The following is a 23,669-nucleotide window of genomic DNA, read 5'->3' on the forward strand; positions in this document are numbered from 1 at the left end:
AAGCATGTCTATTCCGTCAGTTTTTAAGAAAAAAAAAATCCCTGGAATTGAATCCCAAGTTTTTTACAATGTGATTTTGCTTCAAAAATGCTTCTGCAAAAGCAGCCCCATGGAGCTCCAAGAAATTGTTGAACTATCTTGTGTTCTTCAATCAAGTATAAGTATCTATTAAAGGGACAGCATTGCCACTGCAGAATAGAAGCCTTGGGGACAAGCTGTTTTCTTTTCCTGTCACACATCTTCACAATAAAATAATAGTCCTAGTGATCCTTGTGCAACTCTACAGCATCTTTAAAATTCGATCCAAGTGACAGATAAACAATTACACTTCGTTCTGAGGTCTTCTGTAGTTGAATGAAGTGGAATTTTAATCATGATATGCCTGAGGATGACTGAAAAGTAGTAATATCCATACTCTACTAGCTGGATTTTGTCCTGTCAAAGGAAATGTAGAGGAATTTACAAAGGGAACAGATCTGTTGGATTAATCACTTTAAATGAGAAAATATAGATTAAAGCAAACAAAAGTCAGCATGATACAATATCTTTTTAGAGTCTGGTTCACAGTGATCAGATTTGTGAAATCATTCAACAGGGACCTGAAAGACTTGATCAGAACAACGCATTGAGCTCTTTCTTTGCCTCTAACGAAAGTGTGAACATACCAGCTCCTTCTTCTTCATGCACTCCATGAGGATAATGAAGAGGTGCTGTGCCTGGGTTCGGGTGTATGTGAAAGTCTTCTGTATGGTAACCAGCAACTGGTCCCTCAAAGACTCATTGATAAGTCTGAAATTCAAAAAGAAACAATAAAGTAGAAAAACAGACTTGAGGGAACATTACAACTTCAGCCAAGGGTCAAACAAATGAGCTAGACAACAAATCACCGCAGGTTGTTTTGGACAGGTTTGAAGGACATGAATTGCTGAAACCATCACAGACAAATTGGAAAACACTGTTCTAGAAAAACTCATTGATCATGTTGGGGTCCCTCATCTCCAAAGTTTTTATTTCAGTTCCCAAATACGGCATGACAGAAGGTCATTCAAACCATCAGCTCTGTGGGATTTCCTATCAAAAACAAGAACCGCATTGGCAGTCTGGATTTGAGGGAGACCCACACTTCTAGGTGAAATGAAGGCCTCTTCTTATCAGTAGAGTTAGCAGAATTCAACTCATGGTTCATTTTATGAAACTGGGAGCATTTGTGTTGTCAGTTTTTTTGATTTTAGCTAGAATATCCCAACAGTTTCAACTCACTTTATTGATGCTGCACAGGACCAGGCAAAAAAACAAATGAAAAAAATTCTCTAAGTCCACCTGAAGAAACCATTTTGTTCATACTGATCTTCCAGGAGTTTAAATAGTAACCATTTTTATATTCCTCCTCTGTGTTAATGTTAGTACTTGCAAAAAGTGCCCCAACAGCAGAAATAAATAGTAATATTAGATGGAATATTAGTACCTGAACCTTACCCCTTGATATCAAAAAGCCTATTCCTCAGGACTGTTCTGGATGAAATATTGCTGTTCTTAATGTCTTACAAAACAGTGGGCTTTAATTTAGAACATGTATCTTTTGATGTATGAAAGCTTCTACACTATAGCAGTTTTCTCACTTAAAAATTGTAACTGAGTGTTTTAAATTAGCTGAGTCAGAATGTTTTACAGGATAAGTCATTGTTTATCATCTGGGGAATGAAAATCAGAGAATCTTCATGACTCATATTTTATGACAGAAGATAAACAAGATTTAGCCCTGCAGCAACTGCAAAGAATTATCAGAAGCAGCACAGTATCTAAGTCATTGTTAGCTTATGGCAGCTGCTTTGGGAGAACAATGACCAAACCCCTGTTTATTTCACACTATTGTTAAAAGTTGCCTGTACTTCTCTGCAGTAAGGAAGCCCAAATGAGACTGCAGGATATTCATTACGCAACTGAATTTCAAATACAATGTAACTATCTAGTCTTTATACCTACAGCAAACGTGTCTTTAGAAGAGACAATGAATGGGAATGGGAAAGAAGTATAGAGGTGCATAGGAGAATACAGAAGGCCTGACATATGGAGTGCATATGTTCTCTACTCTCTAAATTTGACTTTGATTGTAAATATCCCTGTTGTGTAGGACTTCCACTTCACAAAGAATCTTGTAAGGCATATGTCAACGTGTTTGGATTAAAAGGAATTTACAGGGGGTTTTAGACCACACTGTGGATCTCTGTTCTTTCTATGCCTGGCTCCTCCTGTTGTCTTCTACTTTATTACAGACTCCTCTTGAATGGAGAGTCTACCTCTGCACTTCCTCTTTTCATCGAGGAGCAGTATGGCCCCAGATGTGCTTTTTCCTGGGATACTGGAGAGGTGATAACACTGCACTTACTGCTCACTCACTGTGTAAGCATTCCTTCCCTGCATTGTGACCTGCTTCCCTCACAAAAAGGCAACATACGATGAGCCCACCTGTTGGTGGGCAGCAATGAGAGCTGACAGCAGAGGATTATGAGAAAAATAACCTGATCTCCTGTATAGAAGCAAGGATGGTGCAAGCACATGGGAACGTGAAACAAAATGTCAGAGCACAGGTAGAAATGTAGATTCACTCCATGGTAAAGAGAATCAACTTGGAAAGGCTGACACCCTGAAGAGCACCAACATACTTTGAGTTGCAGATTAGTAGGTCATATATGATAGAAATTCTGGAGCCCGATTTTAGGGTCTTTAAAAAAACATCAGTTGGAAATTTGATTTAATCAAGAAGGCTGTTCTTAACAAAATGGTGTTATCAACGTAAATATAAGTGGTTCAGAACTATGCAATTTTCCATCCTTCAAACTAAGAATGAAAAAAGGGGTTAATCACTAATAATAAGTTTCCTAAAAACATCAGCTGGAGAATCTAAGATTTAAATAAAGCTCTAATTTCCTTTGGAAATGATACATGAAAGTGAAGTGCATGAAAAAGTATGAAAAGTATACAAAGTTTATGAAAAAATACATGGAATTGGAAGAATCTGAAATTACAGAACTTCAGAAAACATTTCCAAAGATCCTGGGATGAAAACCATCCTGTTTTCTCATCATAATTTAATTTTCCTTAAAAAAACTGTAGTATCCAAACCTGAAATTTCTTTTCAGAAATTGGCTCTCTCTCAGGCTAACACACACAGAAAACATGAGAAATTTGCTTTTGTAAGCAATGAGTGAAAGCAGAATTAAGTCCCGAGGCTTTGTAAGCAGCCATCACTTTCCTTTCCTGAATTAAAGCTATGAGAAACCATATCATATCATAAGTTCAAACAGCATGTAAAGCACACTCCATGTGAAAGATACGGAGGTTTTTATTTTTTTAAAAGTATCAAGAAGTGGTTCCCTAACTACAGGGGTACACATCTGTTGAAGCACCACTGCTCAGAAACTTCCTGTTGTCATCATTTGATTTATGCAGTTTTCTAGTCTAAGTACTTTTTTTTCCCCATCTCATTGGTCTGCAATTCTACAGCAAGCCTGTTCAATGTCTTTGTGAGATGAAAAACTTGAAGTGATTGTAATCGGAAATAAAACAGTAATAGCAAGCTCCCTCATAATGTAATGATAGCCGAGTTAAGCTTTGTGTGAACTGAAATCAGTCATATCAAGACATACCAGATTTACTCTTTAGGAATCTATAAATGTTAGAAGGTATCAGATCAAAGTTCCCAATTGTGTAACCCAGCTGGGACAAATACAGACTGTGCCAGGCAATTAAAGGCTAAATCTATGATGCATACACCAAATCCAATGCGTGTAAAACAAGTAACTTCACAGACTATTGTGAGCAAAATAACTGGGACTTGCAGGTGGAATGATGATTTATCCACTATGCAAATGCATTTGTTACACATACAAACTTTAGCACACATTTTTTGAAATCACAGATTCCTAATTTTAGATTTTGGGGAAAAGAGATGGCTCCTTGAGTCTTGTGATTAGAGTTGTAACCTAGAACACAGGAGATTCTCGGCCACTAACTTGGGAACAGTATATTCAGCAGCCTCTGTCATGAATCATGAACCTCATATGAATGAACCTCCATAGGTGTAAAACCGCCCACTTTACCAGACTGAAACTTTGTGATTATGACTTTCTGCAAAGTCAGCATACTCCCACCCTATGAAAACTGAATAGTGCCAGATGAAGGTAGTATTTTTATCATCTTTCTGCTAGGCTTCAGTTCAGAAAATATTTTGCAACATACCAATAAAGTCCTGTTTGGGGCATTTTGATGGCATGATTCCCTGACTTCCACTTAATTTGCCATGGAAGCAATACAGCAGGTAACTCACTCCTGCCTAAACGAAATGTCCTACAAAATGACAATTTAACAAAATGACAATTCCTCACATAGTTCAAATCTGTTCTTTCATTCCCTAAATACTTAAGATAAGCTCATTTTCCTACTAGTCCAGGTATCCAACTTTTTTTTCCTCCAGAGGAGCTAGATTGCTGGTGGAATTTAGATACCTACTGTCCAAAATCTGGCATCTAAAGTAGAACTATATACATCTACATTTAGTTTCAGAAAACAAATCTACTCATAATTGTTGCTAAGAGTAATCTTTTTTTTTTTTAAGAAGATGACAACATTAGTTTTGATGCATTAGATTATCAGAACTGACCTGTATGGCCTTACCATGGGAAAAAGGGAGAAAGATGTCTTGTATCCATCAGGAGAGGCCACTTAAAAACACTGAATTGACAAAGTAAATAAAGTGACATTCTATTTCTGTCCAAGATATGCTGGAAGATTAAACAGCAAAGCAGAACTCCCTTCATTGCTTTGGCCAATGCAGAAGAGAAAGATTACAGTGGTTTGGCATCCTTGCTCCTCAGAAAGAAATTTTTTTTGAAGTCATGCCTAATATTTGAGGAGATAATAGACATTCCACTTAATAACTTTACAGTCTTTCAAACTCATGGCCTATGATTTTGTAGTGAACATTGGAGAGTATTTGAAAGATCTGGCCCATAGCCAGTTCCCTAAATTATTTCATTTTTTTTTCTCCAGAGATTTTTAGTACTGGTGTTGTACGAAGTACTAGAGATTTACAAATATTTATGCTCTAACCCAATTTAAAAATGCAGATTCAATATAGATTTTTTTAAACATAAAAATGCTTTGAAATTCTCTAAATGAAACACTCCAATGAACTGCACATAATCTGTTTCTAACTTTTAATTTGTGAATTCTTTTTTTTTTTAATTATTCTTTTTATTCAGGATGAAGAAAATATAACCATAAAATATCAGTGTGATGTGAAAACTATTCCTTGCCCTCCTTTATGGGAAGCTTAGGGGATTTTATGTTTTAATTATGATTTGCACTTGAGACAATCACACCATATGTAAGAAACATGACCACAGGCTCTGCTGGTATTTTCTTCTGTTGGAATTACAAATAAGACACAGTTGTGCAACTCGGTGGGACTGACTGAATTTCTCGTACTTTTAAAATCCACACATTTTGCATAGAACTGCTATGAGAAAAGACAGAAAATAAATGTAATTATTCCTTTGTTCTATTCAAACAGGGGTGATTTCTGGGTGCTTTTATGAGAAAACAGCTTTACTTGCAGCTCTTCACTGGTGGTTGTTCTTCTACACCATTTTTCCCTGACTGTTTATTAAATGGTTGTCCCATCACCAAAAGAGATATGATTGTATTTCAACAAAGAAATGACCTTCTATCCAGCTTTTGATTTCCAAAGTACGTTGTTACAAGAGAAAAGTAATGATGTCAAAATATGCAATCTGAAAACAATCTTACAAAATAATTCAGATGTGATAGTACCCATGATCAAAAGACCCACAACATACCTACATTATGATCCCTTTTGCTCGAAGTAAAAAATACCTATACTTTCCCTATTAGAAAAAAAGCAATTTAAGTAGTATACTTCAGTTACGAAGCCTAAAATCTATGCCACAGTGGATGCAGAGACAGATCAATCCAAAGGCAATGATTCTCATATGAGGATGGTCATTTAAAGCACAAAGAATGTTTTATGTTTCCTTGTGAACGCTAGGCAAGAAGTAAATTTTTATGGCATTGAATTGAATTCCTTAAGGGTCTCATGTTTGCAGGAGTAGAACTGATGGAGTAGTTAATATGCTATAAAAAACTCAGCTTGGAGACTGCATTCAAATATTGCAAGTAATTTCCCATTCTGTAAGGAAATATTTGTCTAAAAAGTGACATAGTTTTAACCTAGTGTTTAATTTTTCTCATTTTAAATTCAGCATTTAATTAAAAAAAATCTCTGAGGATTAAAAACTACTGAATGATCCTATAAATAGTTGCACTTTACAGTTGTTTTACTTCCAGTTGGTGCTTTTATGCAAGACAATGAAATGAGAAGGCATCCTTGATTATACAGTCAAAAATACTTTGGCTTTATGTGGAGGGGAGTTATTAACAACTAGGATATTCACTTAGGGCTTAGTAGGGACTAGATTCAGGTGTTTATGGTGGATCTCATATTCTTACACCTTAATGCTGTTCAACACATTTTCAACTTTTGAAGTAAATGAGCAATTAAGTGTTTCAGAGCCTGGAGAACCTGACCTTTAAATTAGGGCCAACAGTGATGAGCAGCCAAATAATTCTTCCAGTTTACCACATGGGGAAGGTTATATTTAAACCACCTTCTCATTTAGGTTATCCTGTGTACATAGCCTGTTTGTCATTAAGACATAAAAGGTACCAGGAACTTACTCAGCTTACTACTGAGAATTTTATTTGCTTGTAGAGAAAGGTAGGCACCCTGTACATTCTTAACACTCTTCAAAATTTTTCAGACCAAAGTAATATGTAGTCCCTGATATTAAAGTTATGGCAAACTTAAAAAAAAAACTACCTGCATTAATCCTGCATATCTGATAGTCGTAATGCTGAAACCTCAGCTCAGTGGGAAGCTGCACATCTGCCTTGCCTTCCCCCTGGAACTTCAATGAGACAGATGAGATACTGAGGCCTCAAAAATGATTTACCTCCAATGACATCTTTACTTCAAGGTATGCTTCACCATTCCTTCTGACCTTCCCTATCCAACCTGGCCTTGAATACTTCCAGGGATGGGGCATCCACAACCTCTCCGGGCAGCCTGTCCCCGTGCCTCACCACCCTCATAGTGAATAACTTCTTCCTTACACCTAATATAAACCTACCCTCTTTCAGTTTAAAGCCATTACTCCTTGTCCTATCACTATGTGCCCTTGTAAGAAGTCCCTCTCCAGCTTTCTTGTAGGCCTCCTTTAGGTACTGGAAAGCTGCTATAAGGTCTCCTTGGTGTCTTCTCTTCTGCAGGCTGAATAACCCCAACTCTCTCAGCCTGTCCTCATAGGAGAGGTGCTCCAGTCCTCTGATCATCTTCATGACCCTCCTCTGGACTCGCTCGAACAGGTCCATGTCCTTCTTATGTTGGGGGCCCCAGAACTGAATGCAGTACTCCAGTGGGGTCTCAGAAGAGCAGAGTAGAGGGGCAGAATCACCTCTGTTGACATGCTGGCCATGCTTCTTTTGATGCAGCCCAGGGTACGGTTGGCCTTCTGGGCTGCAAGCGCACATTGCTAGATCATGTTGAGCTTCTCAACAACCAGAACCCCCAAGTCCTTCTCCTCAGGGCTGCTCTCAATCCATTCTCTGCCCAGTCTTTGTTTGTGCTTGGGATTGTGCTGACCCATGTGCAGGACCTTGTACTTGGCCTTGTTGAAATTCATGAGGTTCTCGTGGGCAAACCGCTCAAGCCTCAGGGTCCCTCTGGATGGCATCCCTTCTCTCCAGTGTGACAACCGCACCACACAGCTGGGTGTCGTTGGCAAACTTGCTGAGGGTATGCTCAATCCCACTGTCCGTGTCGCCGACAAAGATGTTAAACAGTGCTGGTCCCAATACTGGCCCCTGAGGAATGACACTTGTCACTGGTTTCCACTTGAACATTGAGCTGTTGAGCACAACTCTTTGAGTGTGGACCATCCAGCCAATTCCTTATCCACTGAGTGGTCCATCCATCAAATCCATGTCTCTCCAGTTTAGAGACAAGGATGTCGTGTGGGACAGTGTCAAATGCTTTGCACAAGTCCAGGTATGGACTTTCCTTTAATGAGGAAAGCCTATAATCAGGCCTTAAAATAAGGAAGATTCAAGCTTCTTGTCTCTTGTCTTTTCAAGGATGCACATACATTGACATTGCAAAGGGGTACTGCACCTTGACTAATATAAAAAATCATTCCTTTTTCTACTATGTGAAATCAATTAGGAAGAATAAATAATGAGGAGGGAAGGCAGGCACATCACAATTCTGTGAAACCCAATACAAAAGGACCTGTTGGGAAGATACGCAATTGTCCAACATTCTTAAGGATGTCTCTGAGAGGATGGATTGGCACCACACTGACCGAAACACAAGCAGAGAGCTATATTTTGTCCTCTTTCACCTCCAAATATAGTTCTTTTCCCCCTGGAAACAAACTTCCAAATAAACTTAAAAAATCACATCAGTGCTTAGTACACACATCCACACATTCTTCTATGTAGAAAATGAATCTATATCGGTCTGCAATGAGTGAGAATTTAAGACACCGAAAAAACAGCTTGATAATACCAACATGCAAGTGCTGAGTCTGTTGCTGCCATGAATGATGTGGTTTTTGAGTTATTTAGATCAGATATCCAGTGCATAGCAGTTGGAAGATATGCTGTGTCTTGGCGAAGACCCTGATTCACAGCCAGCAGCCAGAATTAAAATAGGTTTTTAACTTTATAGTCTGATTGCACAGTGGACTGCAGAATTAAATTCTGCATGCAATTTGGATGTGGTACATTGATTTAAAACCTAATAGACACAGTTTTGTATAACCTACTTAGATTCCATCCAAAAGAAAAAGCTAGTAGTTGAACTGTTAATGTGCTAATTGTTCAGTATTTTCCTCATATTGCTAAGTACTATTCAAAAGTAGTTTACAGAGGGTGAAAAGTACCCAATTTGTATCTGAAGTCTAATGTATTTGGCTAAAATATTTTTATGAATATAAATAATATTTTTGTTTCACTTCTGGTATTCTTAAAAATATCATTGCATTTTAGACTGATGTTTTCTGAAGCAGGGTGAACAAGCAGAAATTCCCACTAGCTAGCTTTACAAATTTCACAGTTTGTGCTTTCTATTTAGTGCAAGGTGAACAGGGAAAAAAAAAAAAAAACAGAAAAAAAATTATGCTATTTGATAATATTGCAGGCACCACCTGGAATGGCACCACCACAGAAAGAAGACCCATAGTAAGGGAGAGTAATAGATTTCACAAAGCCAGGCTTGAGAGTTGCAGGCAAGAAATGACTTGCTTCTGCCTCTAGTGATTCTATCACTTGCCTTTCTTACACGCAGGAGTTTGTGATGATGAAATAGAATCATGGAATCATAGAATGGTTTGGGTTGGAAAAGAGCTTTAAAGATCATCTAGTCCAACCCCTTGCCGTGGGCAGGGACATCTTTCACAAGGTCAGGTTGCTCAAAATCCCATCTAACTTGGCATTGAACACTTCCAGGGATGGGGCATCCACAGCTTCTCTGGACAACTTGTTCCAGTGTCTTACCACCCTTATCATGAAGAATTTCTTCCTTATGCCCAACTAAAGCTATCCTCTTTCAATTTAAAACCATTGCCCCTTGTCCTGTCACTACAGGCCCTTGTAAAAAGTCTCTCTTTATCTTTCTTATAAGACCCCTTTATATATTGAAATAAATTGCATTGATTCTCTTCTGCTGTATTCTTTTTCATTATGTCATCAGGACACAGACAAAATAGATGGAAACTGTATAGGTACATAGCAAACAAAGGGATAAACCATCTTTGAGTATGGTGATGTTAAATGTGTTAACAGTGAGATCACCAAAACCAGCGAAACAACTTCTCAAAGATTCAGATGAAACCTGGCACATTCAGATCTATCCTAGATGCAGCACTGGACTGTGTATGAACCTGAATATAAACTGGATTTAAGTATTTGTGGAAAACTATCTTACCCCCAGTAGGAGTTTTAGGTTGAGCAAGCTCATGATTACATTTATTTTTAAAAAATATAACAGTGCTTGTTCTAGAGCTCAGTGTTGATAGATTTATGTTTTATTATTTGCATAACTCTGTTGTAGGTGTGAATATGTATCTTCACATACTCTAACACACACAAAAAAGTCCCTTCCCAGTGAATCCTGATCGGAAGATTACTGCAGCTACTTAGACAAAAAGCTTGAAATAGCTCTTAGTGATAAGACTCTGAGGGGGTTTTGGTTCCACTTTTATGTTTTGTTCTCAAATTATTAAATCCTCCCTTATTTGTTATTTCTTACTCTGAGCAGCAGACTATGGGTTCTGCTTGGGAGCTTCTGGGGACAAGGTCCACGATCACTGAGAACACCTGGAAACCTTCTGAGGGTGCCTGAGGATGAGGTAAGGGCAGCCAGGTTATGGGCCTGAGAAAGCTCCAGCATTTTCTAATGAGCATGATGAACAGCCCTTGACCCAGGGTGCCTGTAACCTTATTTGCAACCGACCCCTTATTAGGGAGGGTCAAGCACCCATTAGCGGGTGCATGAGAGAGGCCTATACAAGAACCAGGCCAAAAGTACAGCCAACAGATGCAGCAGCTTGTGCAAGAGGGTGTAAAGAAGGTGGCCTCAGCTGAATTTTTTCCAGTGTAAAAAGTCTTGGGTATGGTGGTGACATGCCATAGGGTAATTTTTGTGGCAGGTGCTGGAGTAGCTGCTCCTGCTAGAGCAGAAGCTTGGATGCAGATGGAACTCTGGGTGGTGGATGCAGTTCTCCAAGTCCCAAGCCAAAGGGTTTATCTTTGATGCCAAGAGAGATGGCCTTCTTTCCTGTAGGTCTGCTGTCTTAGAGGAGCTATGCCACCAAACATAGGAGTTATGGAAGGAAGTGAGCGGGTTACACAGCATCAGAGAAGATGGAAAGGAGATAGACAGGATCTTCTCCGAGATGCAACAGCTTGAAGAACCCCAACTGCAACAGAGGTGCAGGCAGTGTACACACCTAGTATTTAGGTAAGTGTAACCTCTGGACAAGGCAAAGGACGAAAGCTGGTGACTGCTGACACCAAGAGTAAGGCTCCTGCCCCACCTAACAGCTTACAACTACAAAATAGGTTTACTGCTCTCAAAGTTGAAGAGGAGCCACATGTGCCTTCAAGGAAAGGATCTACATCACCTGACCCTAAGCCATGCAAGACCACCAGGAAGAAGCAGTGAGTGATTATAATGGGCAACCCCTTGCTGCAAGGGGCAGAAACATTCATCTCTTGACCTGACCTATCAACTAGAGAGGTTTGCTGCCTGCTGGGGCCCAGAACCAGGATGTTGTGGAGGGACTGCCAAAGCTTGTCTGACCATCTGACTACTACTGCCTGCTGTTCTTTCACATGGTTACCAATGATACTGTGAAGGGAAACCTGGAGAGTATCAAAAGTGACTACAGAGCTCTGGGAGCAGAAGTCATGGGCATGGGAGCCCAGGTGGTGTTTTTACCTCAATCTTGCTAGTCAGAGGAAATGGTGTGGGGAGAAGGACACTGATAATACAGGTCAGTAGCTGGCTGAAGAGCTGGTGTTGGTGACAGCGTTCTATGGATATGGGACCATGTTTGCAGATCACTGTCTGCTTGTGAGAGATGGGATCAACCTCGCTAAGCAGGGCAAAGTTACCTTTGCTGAAATGGCTGACCTGGTAAGAAAGCCTTTAAAATAGGAATGCTGGGGGAGCGAGAGTCACCAGCAGCCCTGTGAGAGCGTGATACACAGGGCTGATGAGCAAAGAGCCGGGAGTGACATGATGGGAAGGGATCACAAAATCAACAAAAAGGAGTTTAAGCGGGTTCACCTTCACCATTTTTATGTAAGCAAGAAAGTGCTTACAGGGCACCGTTATGGAGAAATCCCCAAAGCCCTTTCTGGGAAATCAGTATGGTGGGGTGCCTCTCTAAAGTGCCTGTACACTAATGTGCACAGTATGGGAAATGAACATAATGAGTTAGATCTGTGTGCAGTTGTAGGGCTACAATCTTGTTGGGATCACAGAAACATGGTGGGTGGCTCCCATGACTGGAGGTGTTGCAATAGTGGGATACAAGCTCTTAGGAAAGACAGGCTGGGAAGATGAGGAGTTGGAGTTGCCCTTTGTGTGAGAACAGCTGGAGTGCATGGAGCTCTGCCTGGGGATGGATGATGAGCCAACTGAGAGTTTATGAGTTAGGCTTAAAGAAAAGACAGGTAAGGGTGACATTGTACTAGGTGTCTGCTGTAGGCTGCATGACCAGGAAGAACAAGTGGATGAGGCCCTCTACAGACAGCTAGGAGCAGCCTCATGTTCGCAGGCCCTCATCCTTATGGAGAATCAACACCACTGATGTATATCTGCTGGAGGGACAACACAGCAGGGTATAAGCAATCCTGGAGGTTCCTGGAGTGCATTGACAAGAACTTCCTGACCCAAGTGACAGAGCAGCCAATGAGAGGTGCTCTGCTGGACCTCATATGCACCAACAAAGAGGGACTCAATGGGGATGTGAAGGTCAAAGGCAGCCTCAGCTGCAGTGACCATGAGATGGTGGATTTCAAGATTCTGAGAGGAGGGGGAAGGCAAAAAGCAAGATCACAGCCCTGAACTCCAGGAGAGCAGACTTTAGCTTCTTTGGGGATTTGCTTGGTGCTTGGATGAGGCCTACAGGGTAAGACCCAGAGGGAAGAGGGACCCAAGAAAGCTGGTTAATATTCAAGTATCACCTCCTACAGGCTCAATGAATGGGGCAGAGGACCTGGTGACATAGGACATGGAAAAGGCTAAAGAACTGAGTGCCTTCTTCAATTCCAGGCCCCAGAGACCAGGGGGGAAATTCTGGAGGAAGGAAGTCATACCCTTGGTGGAAGAGGATCAGGTCAAGGAATACTGAAACAAACCAGACATACATAAGTCCACAGGCCCTGATGGGATGGACTCACAAATGCTGAGGGAGCTGGGTGATATCATTGGCAGGCCACCCCATAATCTTTAAACAATCATGACAACTGGAAGAACTGCATGAGGACAAGAGAAAAACAGTGGTCACAGGATCTTCAAGAAGAGCAAGAAGGAGGACCCAAGGAACTGCAGACTGGTCAGCCTCCCCTTGATCCCTGGGGAGGTGATGGAGCAGCTAATCCAGGAAACCATATCCAGGCACATGAAGATGATCAGGAGTCATCATCGTGGATTCACCAAGGAAAAGTCGTCCTTGATAATCTGATCACTGTCTGTGATGAAATAACAAGTTTGGTAGATGAGGAGCAAGCAGTGGATATTTTCTAGGTAGACTTCAGTGAGGCCTTTGACACTGTCTCCCATAAGATCCTCACAGAAGGTGTTGAAGTATGGGCTGGAGGAGCAGACAGTGAGGTGAATTGAAAACTGGATGAATGGCTGGACCCAGAGGGTTGTGATTAGTGGTATGAAGTCTAGTTGGAGGCCAGCAACTAGCGGTGTATTCCAGGGACCAATCCTGGATCCAATCCTGCTCAACATCCTTATTAATGATCTGGAAGATGGGGCTGAGTGTACCCTCTGCAAGATTGCTGATGATATAAAACTGGGAGGAGTGGCTGATATGCCAGAGGGTTGTGCTGCCCTCTGGCAGATGGACCTTGGCAGATGGACCTTGACAGGCTGGAGAAATGGGCTGACAGGAACTTTGTGAAGTTCAACAAGGGAAAATGCAAAGTCCTGCACCTGGGGAGGAACAACCCCATGTATCAGTACATGCTAAGGGCATCCCAGCAGGAAAGATGCTTGGCAGAAAAGGACCTGGGGGTCCTGGTGGACACCAAGTTGAACATGAGCCAGCAATGTGCCACTGCAACAACAAAGACTAATGCTATCCTGGGCTGCATTAGGAAAAGCGCTGCCAGCAGGTTGAGGCAGGTGATCCTTCTCTCCTCTGCATTGGGGAGGTCACACCTGGAGTCCTGTGTCCAGTTTTGGGTTCCCCAGTACAAAAGAGACATGGACATACTGAAGAGCATTCAGCGATGGGCCACTAAGATGTTGAAGGGACTGGATCACCTCATGTATGAGGAAAGGCTGAGGGAGCTGGGACTGTTCAGCCTGGAGCAGAGAAGGCTCAGAGAGGTTCTCATCAATATATATAAATATCTGAAGGAAAGGTGTAAAGAAGATGGGGCCAGACTCTCTTCAGTGGTGTCCAATGGCAGGGCAAGTGGCAGTGGGCACAAGCTGAAACACAGGAGGTTCCCTCTGAACATCAGGAAATACTTTTTTACTGTGTAGGTAACTGAGCACTGGCAGAGTTTGCCCAGAGAGCTTGTAGAGTTTCCATTCTTGGAGATATTCAAAAGCCATCTGGACATGATCCTGGGCAACTGGCTGTAGGTGGCCCTGCTTGAGCAGGGGTGTTGGACCAGATGATTTCTAGAAGTCCCTTCCAACCTCAACTGTTCTGTGATTCTATGGTTGTTTACATATTTTTTGGGGGTAAAGAAGAACAAAGAACATTGAAGATTTGGGCATTCAGTAATAATAAGTGCTTTGGAACTTGCAAAGCATGCTTACAGCCTGAATCAACAAAAAACACACTTGAATGTTCTATAATAAAAGTTAAATACTATCCTTGTCTCACCTCGAGTCTGCAGAGAAAGGTGGGACAGTGCAAACAGATCAGTGCACCAGCAGTCATGTGTTAATATAGGTGTGCAGAATCATGCCCAATAGGCAAGGTGAATACAAACTAGCTTATATGAACATATAGGGCTAAATGAAACCTGAAGACAGCAGTACGCTATATTATAATGACATAGCATACCTAAGCCAGTGAAAATAATTCCCCATGCCCTTTGACTGAATCCCTTGACCTGCAACTGCAAGATACCATACATTGTACTTGTCAAGGTATTAACATGTCATGGCAAGTAACCATATGATACAGTTTCTACACCACTGTTCTATTCTGTAGACTTTCCTTAGTGTTGCTTTAATTCTCCCCTCTTTTGTGTTCTGGATGTCTTCAATATTTCACCTGTATCGATGATGGAAGCAGCCACGTGAGGAAGGTATTGCTTTTGCAGTGTATTGCTAATAATTTCCTAGTCTCTCTCTTACCACCAAATTGAACCTGTAGATGGAGAAAGAACACACACTAGGAAATGACTTACCCTCCTTCTTCAGAGTATTTGTGACCAAAGGCAAGGATGTCAGATGCCCGGCCACTGCCATCGCATATCACAACAGGAACAGGAGGAGTGTCTCGCAGGTACTCCAGAACGATGGAGATAACATTGGGACCTCCTTCCACAATGAGGGCCACCACTGGAACCCCTTGACCAATTCCTGGAGTAAAAGGAAGAAACAAACAAAAAAACCCAAACAAAAAAGAAAAGGAACAAAAAATTGCAAAGCCAGCAAAGGAAACAAAACATAACAGAAGACAGAAAAAAAAAAAATCAGACTGAAATTACTGCATTGTGACTGTACAGTGTTATGTTAGAGAAGATGGCATTTGGAAAATCATAGATTTTAAGGACAGAAGGGACACGTGTAGTCATCTTGTTGGTTCCACTGCATAAACCAGGATTTTCTAGAATTGTCTTCTGTTTTAAATACAATAATTATGGTTGAAACAGACCATGAATTTTTTAAAAGATAAAATCTTGGTTTGAAAGCATGGAGAAGCTACCACAATTCTTCCTAACATGTTCAGAGACATGACTTTGTAGCTTGCTTGTAATCTAGATTTTGCATGGTGTCAGTTTTCAGTCATTGGGTCTTCCAGTAGCTTTGCTTGCTGTTTTAAAATCCCCCCTTTGATATTTTTGTTGCTGTATTAGATGCATTTTAAGGTTGCCTCTGGATAGCCCTTTAACCTTCTCTTTGATAAACCAAACATATTCTCTTACGAGTCAATGCAATACTTGTTTTCCAATTCTAGTCAGTCTCACAGTTTTTCCCTGAATTATCTCCAAATTTTGCAGCATATTCCTTGATTTGCAGACCTCACACTGGGGACATTGCTCCAGAGCAAGCTGAACTAGTGCTGAACCAGAGGAGGGACATCTTCATTTTCAATACTTGTGGTATAAGTAGATGGGAGCCCTCTGCAAAAGTTTTAGCACAGACTTTGCCAGTAAAGTCTTATGGATTTAGAGAAAGGCAACCTGACACCAGGCTGGTGTTAACATGACTGAAAAAGCTTTTATGGTTGTTACTTCTTGACCAGTTGAGACTTGGACATTCAAAAGGACTCAGGCAGTAGAACTAGTTGAATATTTTCTATTAGCATTATTTTGTCAAAAGAAAAAAACCTTCCTTTTAAACTAGCTTTTCCTAAGAAAAACTATATGCATTCTGTACAAAATTTTGATGTTTCACTGAAAAATAAGAAGAGTGCCCCAAAGTGTTAATATCTAGGTTGGGAAAAGTTGCATGAGGCCAGGCAACAACAAGTTTTGACATGACTGCCTCAGGTTTCTATTCAGAGGGTGTTCAGTCCACAGAACCAAAGGTAAGCCTGTGAGACTGGAACATTAGATCTGGTTAGACCCTCTAGAAACATTCACAAATCAAATTAATTTTGATAGTCACAAAAATTTTTAAGGATTTGAATTACTGTCAAAAAATGAAGTGAACTGTTCTTTAAAAAAGAAAAAAACCCAGCTCTTATATACAACAGCAAAATACTGTAAGCACCTCCTGAACCACTTCACAAGCAAACATTGTATTTCCTGGAGAGACTTTCAGCATGCTTTGTTATGGCTGTATCTATTGTCAGTTTGTGGCTCTTTTAATACATAACTTAAGTAAAGTGCATGGTATTTATTTATGTTAAGAAAACTATAAGCTGAGTTATAAAATTCAGGCTAATGAAAGAGAGTAAGAAGGGTAGAATATGACAAGGTGATGAACAAGATGATTTTCACAGAGCTCACTCAATAAATTTTTTATTAATATTAAGGACTTTGCAGAATTGCTGCTCTACCTAATCATTAAGTTCTTTTGGTGGTTAAGTTCTTTTTCAAAGGCCTTAGTGGAAAAGCAGTTTTGGGGAACGGAGTTAAATGAGAAAGGAAAATTAAGAACTTTGCTTAGGAAGAGTGCATTATAAGTCTGATGGGTTAACCTGTCCCACATGTACTTCCATTAATTTTAAGGGATTTAAGGTAAAGATGAATTTTGTTTGGCAAATTTGCGTTGTTTACCTACATTCATTTTAATCATGCTTAAAATTGCATCCCTTAAAAGTCCATTCTAGATATTAGCAATAAAATCCCATTTTTTCTGAGAATCTTATAAATAATACGATTTTATTCCTATATCAATACATGTAATATGATACAACTGGTTGCAGTTGAGCATGCAGCAGAGAACCTCACGTCACAAGTCTGCCCAGGTTTTCCTTTGTGACTAGGTGACAAAAGAAATGTTGTTTATAGTTATGTCTAGTACAAGAATATTTTTTTTTTTGGTAAGACAATTGCTATCAGAAGATGAATAAAAATGAAATTCTTGGTGCAGAATATTTTTCTTTACGATACTTCCCAACATAATCACATGGTGGCTGAGACTCTCATCAGTTAAAATTTTAATGCAGAATTGGAAGGAGATATTTTATCACTTAGTTTCTATGATCTGGCTAATGTAATGTTATCAAGTTTTTTGAACCTTCTATCAGTACTTGCTTCTTGTGTAGCTTTTCTTTATACTACACTGTATAGCCAATACTTCTAGCATTTTTAGTTCTGCTGTGGTAGTTGAATAAAGATTTCCCTTCACCGTTTTTGTTTCAGTCCTCCTTGCTCAAAAGACTGATCACAGAGCAGATCTAACATGAACTCTGACTAGGAAGCCCACAGCTGGCCGAAATCTTATATCAGCATTCCTCTTTGGCAGTGTAGTATTTTCCTCGGGAAACTGACTGGTAGGGCCCATTTTAGTTCATTATGGACAACCCCCCCCCCCCCAGTGGTGTGTTTAAAAGCCTGATGGTCGATGGTGGTCTTTTGTAAAGTATTTGCTATAATGCCATATATGAAATTGTTAGCAAAGGTGAATATAAGTGCACAGATTTGAAAGTTTATAATTAACTAATGGGTAGAGTTGTATGCGGAACTGTAGTACTAATGGAGTTTCTTGAAGAACTTACCCTGATCCTATCATTATTATTAATGACTGCAAAACAAGAAGTAGAGCTGGTACTGACATCTGCTAATAAAATAATATTAAGAAGCGTTCTGAGTAATGAGTCAAATTGGTCTGGATGACATTAAGGATTGAGTAATAGAAACAGAGAAAGTTCACACTGCAAGATGCAAAATCATTTACTTGGTGATTAATAAATTCTGCTGTAAACTGGGAACTTATTAGGAGGAAATACTAGAAAAAAGAAAAGTGTGATCCAGCTGATCACAGGACAACTGGGTCTTTGGTGTAGAAAGGCTATGAAGAAGGCAGGTATGACCCTGGAATACACACAGCAAAGCATTTTCAGTAGGAAATATGGGCACATCTGTGCCATTGTGCAAGCCACTCATGAAATTCCATTGCTACTGTCTGCAGCTATGCTCACCCATGTTCAAAAAGAACAAACTGGAACAAATGGAGGAAAAAGCCAAAAGGAGTATATGGGGAATCAAGACCCCATCTTATGAGACAAGCTTTGATGAGTTTGGCTTATCTTTCTTAGCAAATGGAAGGGTGAAAGACAATATGTCTGAATATCCCCATGACATGCAGCACATTGGCCGTCAATAGCTTTAGATGGAGTTCAGAAGATTTCTGGCTATCAGAGGAGTGAAGTCTTCACAGCCTTCTAGTAAGACTAAAAGGGAAAAACTTTCTGAGTTTGGAGTGATGCTCAAAAATCATTATAGATGCAGCCACTTTATGTATGTCAAACTGTTCCTAAAGCAGGTTCCTTCAGTCTACTGGAAGTTTTTTCAGTCTCGGTGTATTCTGCTGGATATTGATGAGCTATGTAATTCCAATAATACAAATAATGATGGTTAGTCTATACAGCTGAACTATTTTTGCCTTTTTGGGCCAATGAATTGGCCATTTGAAAGCACTTCTAAAATGCCTCTTGCATTCTTTTCTTTTACTTTTTTTTTTTTTTTAATTTTTTTAAACTGCTATAGTCACACCAGTTGCATGGCATATAACAGTTCTCTGCAAGTGTTCCTGTTGCGTTTCACTGTTGTTAATCAGATGGCATTTTTTCTCTTCCCTGATCCTGTGGAAACACATCCAGCATGAAAACAATCCTCTAATTTGAGGCTAGTAAAACAAAACAACTTCTCTCCAAATCCACTCTTCAATGAAACTGTGTAGCCTTGAGTTTTAAAAAAAAAGCTCATGTGAACCTTAATTTATCATATATGATTAAGTTCCAGATTGAAATGCAACTCTTTCCATTATTCTGGTAGATTTTCTTGTGAAGCAGAAAAGATTTAAAACACAAACTTGATTTCTACATCTCATTTTCCTTTCGGAAATCCTCCCTGAGTTTCAGCAAATAGAATTTTTTTCTTTGTAATTTTCATTGTTCTCCATAAATAATTTTGGTTTGGAAAAATATATTGTTTCTTTAGTTTGGAGGGAAAATTAGAAAGTAGACTTCTAGAATTAGATATAATATTTTAAAATCAGTTAATAATACTTCTTCTTCAGGGTATAACCACTTCTGGCTTTAAGGACAGCTCTCTAGACTACCGTTATCCGAATCCCAATGTTATGAGCTTTTCCAGATTTGTGATTATTAATTTATGAGCAGTGATGGTATCCACAGTGTGTGAAAGGAAGCCCATAGTCATGGGGAAAAAAAAGTCATGTCTGCTTGAGTATGTTAAAATTTGAAAAAGAAGGTAAGTGGGAATTACCACATTCTCAGTTTTCTGTGATGTTCCCAATCACATTTAAATTATTTGTGACATTATATTTATTTCAGAATAAAAGCTTAGCTACTTATACCAAAGAAGTCTACATCTCAATAACTTTCAGGCAAAACACAGAGCAGATTTGAATTAAACTTTTACATGGTTTGATACAAAAAATCCTGGATGCATATTTGTCAGTAAATATTAGGAATTTGGAAATGAATGCAGAGGGTCTGTAGAAAAATTTCAGCAGATAGGAAGACACTGACTGACTATTCCTGATGAGATATTAACACTGCATTTGCTAACAATTTTCCATCTGTGAAACTGAGAACTGACCATGCCTCATTTTACTGTAACACCAGACCAATTTGAAAAATATTGGCATGTGATGCCAGTAAGACAGAACCTCTGACTTTGGGAAAAAGGTAGCTGATGGACTTCTCTTTACCCGGTAATCAAAATATTTTTCATTCTAGATCTCTGCATCTCCTTAGAAATGCAAGAGTCAGGAATTCTCTGCAAAAGCATTATTTCAGCTTGTGCATGCACATTATACAATAGTTTGCAAAGAAGGGGCTGGAAGTGCCTGATATACCCACAGGGAGCCTCTTGTTTCAGCCACTTCATTCAGAAGAATGTCAGGCTGGGAGGTGAGATGCTAAATCTGAAGGTAATACATTCCTTATAAGGCCAAGGTCATCACGTTTCTTGCTTGAGATTGTCAGAAAGGAGGCAATACAGAAATAAAACCATGCTGATGAAAAACTGGACTACGGTACCGGGGTTGCTCTCTCCTAGCACACATCCAGAAGCCGGGAACTTTGTGCCATGCATTAAAAGGGACAGTCCAATAAATAAACAAGGCAGAAGTTTTCCCTTCATGTTGTTTGTGGAATTTACCACAAAATTGCCCTAGTCTTGGCCAAACTAAGCAGAGCACTCATCTTGCAGGGCTATCTCCAACAACACTGCTGTTTTCACTAAGTACTCTAAAAGTATACAACCTTAGAAACTGTGCATTTCACATTTTATTAACTGGGAAGAGAGTAGCAGTAATACACTCCACTGAAATGTTGTCCATTCTGAAATTGCAGATAACCCTTCTCAGAACAGGACAATGCATTATTATTATTATTACTATCAGGAAAGTACTCAATCACTGGTGGTTTTTTTCAAACACAGAAAAAGACCAATTCATTCTCAAAGATCTAGCTACCTTTTCAGTTTCTTAGAAGGCAGAAAATGACATGTTACTCAGGTTTTTTTATATTCTTTGTAGAGAAAGACTCATCCCAAAATCTGAAAAATTATGGTGTTTTCCATCCATCTGATAGTTACATGGAGATTTTATTTTTAAATTTACTCTGTTTATTGTTTTTTCAGCATTTCTAGGATAAGGTTTGGTTTCAGCAGATCTCTTCCGTTTTCCTTTTGGAAGATGGAGAAACCTTATCTAGCAGTATATCTGTGGATTTGAGAATAGCTGGGAATGCTGACTATTGTGTTATCACTGTGAGGTTTGTCACTTGGTTAACTACACCTATGTTTCAAGATGGTAAAGGTCTGATCCCAAAATCAAAGGTCTTCATACTTAAGAATAGTCTCAGAATTTTTATTCTGTGTTACTGAAAATAGTTCATAAGCCAGAGATACTTTTTTTCTCAGATTTTCAAAGGAATTATTCAGCTTGTATTCAAGAGCAGGTATGTGTGAAACATCTCATATTAACTTGCATATTACTATTTCTCATTGAATGAGGTCTCCATCTCACATAGTGAAGTCAGCATTCCCACTATAAATGCGAAAAGACATGTAGTCTCTCCTGACTTAATTAATAGAATACAGACAAAACAGTGGTTTTATTTTCATTTTAAATATTGATTCATCCAAAAAGAAGAAGAAATAGTACCAAAGACCTCGGAGTTAAAATCAGTTCTCTGAGGCTCATCACTATCTTAATTTCTGAAACAATAACTTGTGTTTGGAGCATTTCAATAAGCATAGATTTTTGCAGGGTAGACTAGATTGCTCAGTGTTTCACAGTGTCAGCTATTGTGGATATTGTTGGTGCAATATTGTAAATTAGACTGCAATATTGTACAAAAGATTTATACAGTCAACCTAAAGCTTCATTACTGTGTTATTGCCTTTGTGGCCAGCAACAGAGCCTGTGAGAGACTTTCCGGCAATTGTGATTCCAGGAAGGTATGTACATACCAGAACATTTGTCCTGATGTGCACCAGTGGCAACTTGTAGGCTTTAATGTTATTATACAGAAAAGTAATCCCATTTTCCCCTTGACACAGCAGTACTGCATCAATACTTAAGTTAAAACAATAAAGTAGAAATGAATGAATTTGGAAATGGAAGCAATGAAAAACTGCATAAGGTCTGTGCTGAGTGAAAAGGGATTTTAAAAAATCTACCATGCTTTGTAGAAGCCCTACTTTGTTTTCCCAGTTCTTGGAAAAACATGAATATTTTATACTATGAGTATATTTATAAATAATCTATAACTGTCTTATAAATAATTACTAATTCTTTTTATGAAGAGCTAAACATGAGTTACGCTTTTTTTAATAGACCAAGTAAATAAAATGCCTTATTTACTATAAAATGTGTTTACTACTCATGTTTTTAAGTGTGCTTATAAAAGTAACCAGGACATATCAGTATGTTGCGTACTATTTCTAAGTTGACTCCTGAGATCAGTGCAAATAAAGCTGAGAGGCTCTTGTTCACTATCCCTGACAGAAATGTCTCTTAATTTCTGCATCTTAACACTGGGTGGTGGTAGGTGCATCTGAGCTGATTTCCTGCTGATGACCTTTGCTCCTTCATCAGGTCAGACATGTTGTTGTGGGTTTCCCTATATTAATTTTCCTTTTCTACCTGGAAATTTTTGCTCAGTAATTTGGTAATTATTTGGATTTGTTTGGGATGTTGGAGCCCATGGCTGTCCCACTAGAGGAGTTAGTACACAACAGTTGGCACAGAAGTGGCATACAGCTGGAAATCTATGTCGTGTCTCCCACACAAGGTGCAGCTGTAGAGCAAGTTCTCCAGAAGCTGGATGCAGTGGAAGAACTTAAGACTTACAGTGCACATAAGACAGAGTCACTGTGGACATAGCCAGTGAGTCCAAACTGTCCAAAGGGTGAGGAGGGTAAGCTGCTACAAACCTACACACAGTGCATGTGCAGTCAGCCTGACATCTCAAAGTCTTTTCTTAACGAGGCACACACTGTTCATGTGTGCAGTGTGGAAACAAGTGGGTATATTTGCATGATCAAGGGGCCTCTATAGTTTTGCACATCACCACCCTGCAGGTCTACAGGTTACTAAACTTTCCTGGACCTAGATGCAATGTGGATGGTGGGATACTTAAATTAGCAGGTTTCTCCACTGGTCATCACATCACTGGTTGTCACGTGCTTATCTGATATAATGGGATAATGGACTCTTAGCAGTAGAAAGTTGGTATAACAAGCTTTATATTTGTTTCAGGCCTCTAACTTGTGTATGTCCTGCAAAAGGTCTACCATTTTTGGGCAACAGCTACCTTTCTACCTGCAAAATTCTTTTAGGACAATGGCTTTTGTAAGGGGTAATCTCAGTGCTCTCTTAGTGGCTGACAAATACAGTCATAAAATAGATGTCTAAAAATATAAATTAACAGGTATATACAAGTTAGTGTGCCTGC

General features: G+C 39.5%; 1 protein-coding gene across 13 annotated transcripts in view; it reads right to left on the reverse strand.

Annotated features, from left to right (window-relative positions):
* TRPM3 (transient receptor potential cation channel subfamily M member 3) overlaps positions 1 to 23,669 on the reverse strand; it is a 468,388-nt gene that overhangs the window by 90,418 nt on the left and 354,301 nt on the right. For all 13 annotated transcript variants that reach the window (XM_030003866.1, XM_030003862.1, XM_030003868.1 and 10 more), the window contains exons 7-8: positions 15,250 to 15,424; positions 666 to 789 (exon numbers count right to left, since the gene is read on the reverse strand). In XM_030003866.1, the coding sequence (XP_029859726.1) occupies positions 666 to 789; positions 15,250 to 15,424 (299 nt within the window). The remainder of the gene's footprint in view (positions 1 to 665; positions 790 to 15,249; positions 15,425 to 23,669) is intronic.

The sequence above is a fragment of the Aquila chrysaetos genome, chromosome Z (assembly GCF_900496995.4).
Source record: "Aquila chrysaetos chrysaetos chromosome Z, bAquChr1.4, whole genome shotgun sequence".
Taxonomy (NCBI): domain Eukaryota; kingdom Metazoa; phylum Chordata; class Aves; order Accipitriformes; family Accipitridae; genus Aquila; species Aquila chrysaetos.